This window comes from Salvelinus namaycush, unplaced genomic scaffold, assembly GCF_016432855.1.
Source record: "Salvelinus namaycush isolate Seneca unplaced genomic scaffold, SaNama_1.0 Scaffold3931, whole genome shotgun sequence".
NCBI lineage: Eukaryota > Metazoa > Chordata > Actinopteri > Salmoniformes > Salmonidae > Salvelinus > Salvelinus namaycush.
The window spans coordinates 1-7,920 of record NW_024060932.1 but is presented as its reverse complement, the minus strand read 5'-3'; the positions used below and the strand labels follow the sequence as shown (position 1 = coordinate 7,920).

The window sequence follows — 7,920 nt, the reverse complement described above, 5'->3', positions numbered from 1 at the left end:
GGCAGGGAAGATAAATGTCCATTGTGAGGGGCAGGGTGAGGGAGGCCCAGGCAGATAAATGTCCATTGGCGGCGAGGGCAGGGAGGATAAATGTCCATTGTGATGGGCTGGGTGAGGGAGGCCCAGGCAGATAAATGTCCATTGGCGGCGAGGGCAGGGAGGATAAATGTCCATTGTGGGGGGCAGGGTGAGGGAGGCCCAGGCGGATAAATGTCCATTGGCGGCGAGGGCAGGGAGGATAAATGTCCATTGTGGGGGGCAGGGTGAGGGAGGCCCAGGCGGATAAATGTCCATTATGGGGGGCAGGATGAGGGAGGCCCAGGCGGATAAATGTCCATTGGGGGGGTGAAGGGGGTTATATTTGCTATTCTCTGAGGGCCTATGTTCCGAACCCGCTATGGTGCTTTCGTGGGTGTCATGTGTAACAGTTTAACTTTATACATCTGTTACACATGCACCCCCAAAATTCGGAGGAGGCACAAAGTACTAGGTGTGGATGGCTGGGGGGGGTGGTCTTGAGAGGGGCTTAACCCCCCATACATAAGTTGGAGAATTTTGCATTTTTCAAACAACTGAAACAGAAAAACTACAGGGGTTTTTGAGAGAAGGCCTGAAGAGAGAGAGAGCCAGATAGCCAGAGAGGATGAGTAGAAATGTTACCTAGTACAGATTTCTTCAAATTCAATTTTTTATTTTTTATTAACTAGGCAAGTCAGTTAAGAACAAATTCTTATTTACAATGACGGCCTACCGGGGAACAGTGGGTTAACTGCCTTGTTCAGGGACAGAACGACAGATTTATACCTTGTCAGCTCGGGGATTTGATCCAGCAACCTTCCCGATTACTGGCCCAATCCTCTAACCACTAGGCTACCTGCCTCCTCTAACCGCTAGGCTACCTGCCTCCTCTAACCACTAGGCTACCTGCCTCCTCTAACCACTAGGCTACCTGCCTCCTCTAACCACTAGGCTACCTGCCTCCTCTAACCACTAGGCTACCTGCCTCCTCTAACCGCTAGGCTACCTGCCTCCTCTAACCACTAGGCTACCTGCCGCCCCAATCATGTGTTATTTGTGGTAATTCATTGTATCTCACAGATGGAGTGGACATCCCAGAAGATTGATTTGGTGAAAGCAGCAGCAGAGAATGTTTTGGGCGTGTCAGAGATTATAGTATGAACTACGGGGGGGGTTTGAGAGAAGTGTTTCCATCCTCCCAGGCCGACGGCCGGTGTAGGATCTGTTAGGGCCAGAGTAGTGGGAAGAGGTGATGGGTTTGTTGGGGATAGTGGTGTGTATTTAGGGTTAGATGGTGGTGCAATTAACTATTTCCCATTTTTTGTAATAAAAAAAAGAAGAAGAAGCAATTCACAGTCCGACTTGTGAAAGGTCGGAAAGCCACATGACGAGGGAGAGGGCAAATATTTTTTACAAGGAGCTGGATAGAACCTTTTTTTTTCTTCTATTGTGTTATTGACTGTGCGTTTGTTTATTTCATGTGTTTTATTTTTATTTTATTTCACCTTTATTTAACCAGGTAAGCTAGTTGAGAACAAGTTCTCATTTACAACTGCGACCTGGCCAAGAATAAAGCAAAGCAGTGCGACAGAAACAACAACACAGAGTTACACATGGAATAAACAAGCGTACAGTCAATAACACAATAGAAAAAAGTCTATATACAGTGTGTGCAAATGGCGTGAGGTGGTAAGGCATTAAATAGGCCATAGTAGCGAAGTAATTACAATTTAGCAGATTAACACTGGAGTGATAAATGTGTAACTCTGTGTTGTTTGTGTCGCACTGCTTTCCGTTATCTTGGCCAGATCGTAGTTCTCAACTGGCCTACCTGGTTAAATAAAGGGGAAATAAAACAAAATACAAAAGAAGGGGAATGACGTAGTCAACACAAATCTCACCTCTCGCGAGACTGGCAGTTACATTTGAAAACGGGCGGCAGACGCAGACACGATAAGCAGCTCGAGTTGTCAATAGCAAGTAAGAACAAACGGAAATCGCAATTTATTTTTATGTGTTATATATTTACGAAATAAACTATATTGGAAATATTAATGCTTTTGTGAAACGTATTATTCCCGTGTCCAACCTCTTTGGTACTGTTGAGACAATGTTTTTCTGCCTCAGTGTGTCCGTAGGGAGCTTGAGGAGTGGCTGGAGGGAGAGAAACGTTAGCTAGCTAGCTTCGTTAGCCAGCTATTATTAGCTTTTAAAACAGTTAATTATTGCATAATAGAGGACTTTATGTGAGAGCTATTCTAGCCGAAGAGGACGGGTGAGATATTCGTCTGGAACAGTGAAATGGGGTCATTTGTAGAAAGTTTCGCTAATTGAAACTAGAGTTAGATAGCCAACGTCGTTAATACTGTAGCTACTACAGCTGCTACGACGTTGGCTATGGTAGCTAAATACCAGGTAGCTAAATTAACGTCGAATAGCCACAAACAGTGCTTGTTGTTGGACGTTTAACCCAATTTTCCAGTCACATACCTCGACTGCTTCCCTTCATTGTTGAATACGTTAACTAGGCTTATTGTCTTTTTTTTTGTGTGCTAACAAGCCAACTAGTGTAGTTTAATGCTAGTGTGGTTTAACGCTAGTGTAGTTTATACCGGTGTTTGTTTGAATGATAAGGTTGTAGCTAACTGTAGGTTTTGTTTCTTCAGGAGAGAAAAGATGACTGGGGAAAGTGAGTTGGCGATAAAAGAGGCGTTTCAGCGCGCTCAGAAAGGGCACAATAACAAGGCTAAACTGGTGGCCAGTCTCAAGAACACGTACAACAAGGTACACACACCTGTAAACACACCTGTAAACACACAAACACACCTATAAACACGCCTATAAACACACAAACACACCTGTAAACACACCTATAAACACACAAACACACCTGTAAACACACAAACACACCTGTAAACACACAAACACACCTATAAACACACAAACACACCTATAAAAACACAAACACACCTGTAAACACACAAACACACCTGTAAACACACCTATAAACACACAAACACACCTATAAACACACAAACACACCTGTAAACACGCCTGTAAACACACAAACACACCTGTAAACACACCTATAAACACACCTGTAAACACACAAACACACCTGTAAACACACCTGTAAACACACAAACACACCTGTAAACACACCTGTAAACACACAAACACACCTGTACACACGCCTATAAACACACAAACACACCTGTAAACACACAAACACACCTGTAAACACGCCTATAAACACACAAAAACACCTGTAAACACGCCTATAAACACACAAACACACCTGTAAACACGCCTGTAAACACACAAACACACCTGTAAACACACAAACACACCTGTAAACACACCTGTAAACACACAAAAACACCTATAAACACACAAACACACCTGTAAACACACAAACACCTATAAACACACAAACACACCTATAAACACACAAACACACCTGTAAACACGCCTGTAAACACACAAACACACCTGTAAACACACCTATAAACACACAAACACACCTGTAAACACGCCTATAAACACACAAACACACCTGTAAACACGCCTATAAACACACAAAAACACCTGTAAACACGCCTATAAACACACAAACACACCTGTAAACACACAAACACACCTGTAAACACGCCTATAAACACACAAAAACACCTGTAAACACGCCTATAAACACACAAACACACCTGTAAACACGCCTGTAAACACACAAACACACCTGTAAACACACAAACACACCTGTAAACACACCTGTAAACACACAAAAACACCTATAAACACACAAACACACCTGTAAACACACAAACACACCTGTAAACACACCTATAAACACACAAACACACCTATAAACACACAAACACACCTGTAAACACGCCTGTAAACACACAAACACACCTGTAAACACACCTATAAACACACAAACACACCTGTAAACACGCCTATAAACACACAAACACACCTGTAAACACGCCTATAAACACACAAAAACACCTGTAAACACGCCTATAAACACACAAACACACCTGTAAACACACAAACACACCTGTAAACACGCCTATAAACACACAAACACACCTGTAAACACGCCTATAAACACACAAACACACCTGTAAACACACACCTAATCAATCAATCAAATGTATTTATAAAGCCCTTTTTACATCAGTCGGTGTCACAAAGTGCTGTACAGAAACCCAGCCTAAAACCACAAACGGCAAGCAATGCAGGTGTAGAAGCACGGTGGCTAGGAAACACTCCCTATGTACACACACACATACTGTACAACAAGGTGTAAACACACATAGTGACACACATGTTTAAATCACTGTTTCTGTTCATCCTCTTTCTATTACCAGCAAGAGAACCACCATCCTTACCCTGTTTCCTGTGTGTCTGTCTCCGTGTGTCTGTCTCTCTGTCCTGTCTCTAGTTGGAGGACAAAACATTGTTCCACGAGGAGTTTTTCCGGTACCTGAAGCACGCCATGATCGTGTACAAGAGAGAACCGGCTGTGGAAAACGTCATAGAGTTCGTCTCCAAATTCTCCACCAGCTTCCAGACGCCTTCCACCGAGGGAGGAGAGGAAGAGGACGATGAAGAAGAAGAGGACGAGAACCCCTTCCTCAGTTACATGTTCAACTTCCTGTTGGAGGTACTACAACTCTGAGTCCCAAACTATCTCTTATGTACTGCATTGGTTTTAACCAGGGCCCTGTGGTAGTAGGCTAGGGTGGTATACCGTATACCCGGGGTATTTGTAAATATCCACATAATAATTTTTCAATACCGTTGAAACAATACATTTTTTTATTTTATACATTTGAATATTTGTAGGTCGTAATAAAAATAAAATAAATATCTGCAGTCAACTTGTGAAATACGTCAGGAGATATAAAGCAGATCACATTCTTCATTTCACCTGTCACCATAATGTTTCATTATGAAGCTCACCTGTAGTCCCCAGTCACGTGCTTGTTTACAAGCACAACAATGAGGAGAGGCCTGAGCCTTGTGAGGCGTTGTCACGTGCTTATTTACAAGCACAACAATGAGGAGAGGCCTGAGCCTTGTGAGGCGTTGTCACGTGCTTATTTACAAGCACAACAATGAGGAGAGGCCTGAGCCTTGTGAGGCGCTGTCACGTGCTATGAGGAGAGGCCTGAGCCTTGTGAGGCGCTGTCACGTGCTATGAGGAGAGGCCTGAGCCTTGTGAGGCGCTGTCACGTGCTATGAGGAGAGGCCTGAGCCTTGTGAGGCGCTGTCACGTGCTATGAGGAGAGACCTGAGCCTTGTGAGGCGCTGTCACGTGCTATGAGGAGAGGCCTGAGCCTTGTGAGGCGCTGTCACGTGCTATGAGGAGAGACCTGAGCCTTGTGAGGCGCTGTCACATGCTATGAGGAGAGGCCTGAGCCTTGTGAGGCGCTGTCACGTGCTATGAGGAGAGGCCTGAGCCTTGTGAGGCGCTGTCACGTGCTATGAGGAGAGGCCTGAGCCTTGTGAGGCGCTGTCACGTGCTATGAGGAGAGGCCTGAGCCTTGTGAGGCGCTGTCACGTGCTATGAGGAGAGGCCTGAGCCTTGTGAGGCGCTGTCACGTGCTATGAGGAGAGACCTGAGCCTTGTGAGGCGCTGTCACATGCTATGAGGAGAGGCCTGAGCCTTGTGAGGCGCTGTCACGTGCTATGAGGAGAGACCTGAGCCTTGTGAGGCGCTGTCACGTGCTATGAGGAGAGGCCTGAGCCCTGTGAGGCGCTGTCACGTGCTATGAGGAGAGGCCTGAGCCCTGTGAGGCGCTGTCACGTGCTATGAGGAGAGGCCTGAGCCCTGTGAGGCGCTGTCACGTGCTATGAGGAGAGGCCTGAGCCCTGTGAGGCGCTGTCACGTGCTATGAGGAGAGGCCTGAGCCTTGTGAGGCGCTGTCACGTGCTATGAGGAGAGGCCTGAGCCTTGTGAGGCGCTGTCACGTGCTATGAGGAGAGGCCTGAGCCTTGTGAGGCGCTGTCACGTGCTATGAGGAGAGGCCTGAGCCTTGTGAGGCGCTGTCATGTGCTATGAGGAGAGGCCTGAGCCCTGTGAGGCGCTGTCACGTGCTATGAGGAGAGGCCTGAGCCTTGTTAGGCGCTGTCACGTGCTATGAGGAGAGGCCTGAGCCTTGTGAGGCGCTGTCACGTGCTTATTTACAAGCACAACGATGAGGAGAGGCCTGAGCCTTGTTGTGCAGCACGTGGGAAGGTGGTCTAGTAACAGTATGGAATTCACATCCTAAATGTTTGCCAGCTAAATATCTTATAACTATTAAGTTAACTGTCTAACGTGCTAAATGCTCTGGAGTTGTGCATTTGGTTTGCTAACTTAGTAGCTAGTAATCTATCTAAAGACCCCCAAAGACTACGATTTTAGCCGTCTTATGCCACGATTTTGCCGTCCTAGACAAAAATTCCAAGTCGTGGGCAAATTCATAAGTCATAAACGATTGTCCGGACGTCTTGGCTGGTTCAGTGAGACAGGGTCTAGGTCTGCTGGTTCAGTACCACTACGTCTTGGCTGGTTCAGTGTGACAGGGTCTAGGTCTGCTGATTCAGTACCACTACGTCTTGGCTGGTTCAGTGTAACAGGGTCTAGGTCTGCTGGTTCAGTACCACTACGTCTTGGCTGGTTCAGTGTAACAGGGTCTAGGTCTGCTGATTCAGTACCACTACGTCTTGGCTGGTTCAGTGAGACAGGGTCTAGGTCTGCTGATTCAGTACCACTACCTCTTGGCTGGTTCAGTGAGACAGGGTCTAGGTCTGCTGATTCAGTACCACTACGTCTTGGCTGGTTCAGTGAGACAGGGTCTAGGTCTGCTGATTCAGTACCACTACGTCTTGGCTGGTTCAGTGAGACAGGGTCTAGGTCTGCTGATTCAGTACCACTACGTCTTGGCTCCTCGTTCAGTGAGACAGGGTCTAGGTCTGCTGATTCAGTACCACTACGTCTTGGCTGGTTCAGTGTGACAGGGTCTAGGTCTGCTGATTCAGTACCACTACGTCTTGGCTGGTTCAGTGAGACAGGGTCTAGGTCTGCTGATTCAGTACCACTACGTCTTGGCTGGTTCAGTGAGACAGGGTCTAGGTCTGCTGATTCAGTACCACTACGTCTTGGCTGGTTCAGTGAGACAGGGTCTAGGTCTGCTGATTCAGTACCACTACGTCTTGGCTGGTTCAGTGTGACAGGGTCTAGGTCTGCTGATTCAGTACCACTACGTCTTGGCTGGTTCAGTGTGACAGGGTCTAGGTCTGCTGGTTCAGTACCACTACGTCTTGGCTGGTTCAGTGAGACAGGGTCTAGGTCTGCTGGTTCAGTACCACTACGTCTTGGCTCCTCGTTCAGTGTGACAGGGTCTAGGTCTGCTGATTCAGTACCACTACGTCTTGGCTGGTTCAGTGAGACAGGGTCTAGGTCTGCTGATTCAGTACCACTACGTCTTGGCTGGTTCAGTGAGACAGGGTCTAGGTCTGCTGGTTCAGTACCACTACGTCTTGGCTGGTTCAGTGTGACAGGGTCTAGGTCTGCTGATTCAGTACCACTACGTCTTGGCTGGTTCAGTGTGACAGGGTCTAGGTCTGCTGGTTCAGTACCACTACGTCTTGGCTGGTTCAGTGAGACAGGGTCTAGGTCTGCTGGTTCAGTACCACTACGTCTTGGCTCCTCGTTCAGTGTGACAGGGTCTAGGTCTGCTGATTCAGTACCACTACGTCTTGGCTGGTTCAGTGAGACAGGGTCTAGGTCTGCTGATTCAGTACCACTACGTCTTGGCTGGTTCAGTGAGACAGGGTCTAGGTCTGCTGGTTCAGTACCACTACGTCTTGGCTGGTTCAGTGAGACAGGGTCTAGGTCTGCTGGTTCAG

General features: G+C 47.0%; 1 protein-coding gene across 2 annotated transcripts; it reads left to right on the top strand.

Moving 5' to 3' along the window:
* The first annotated feature begins 1,919 nt into the window (after positions 1 to 1,919).
* Positions 1,920 to 4,791, top strand: ncapg (non-SMC condensin I complex, subunit G). Of its 2 annotated transcripts, none has more exons than XM_038985920.1 (3): positions 1,920 to 1,998; positions 2,685 to 2,802; positions 4,466 to 4,787. In XM_038985920.1, exons 2-3 carry the CDS (start codon positions 2,695 to 2,697, stop codon positions 4,700 to 4,702), a joined length of 345 nt encoding a protein of 114 aa, XP_038841848.1. In that variant the 5' UTR covers positions 1,920 to 1,998; positions 2,685 to 2,694; the 3' UTR covers positions 4,703 to 4,787. The 2 variants fall into 2 exon arrangements, with proteins under 2 accessions (XP_038841848.1, XP_038841849.1); XM_038985921.1 differs by lacking the exon at positions 1,920 to 1,998 and adding an exon at positions 2,185 to 2,293 and having other exon boundaries at positions 4,466 to 4,791.
* Positions 4,792 to 7,920: the final 3,129 nt, after the last annotated feature.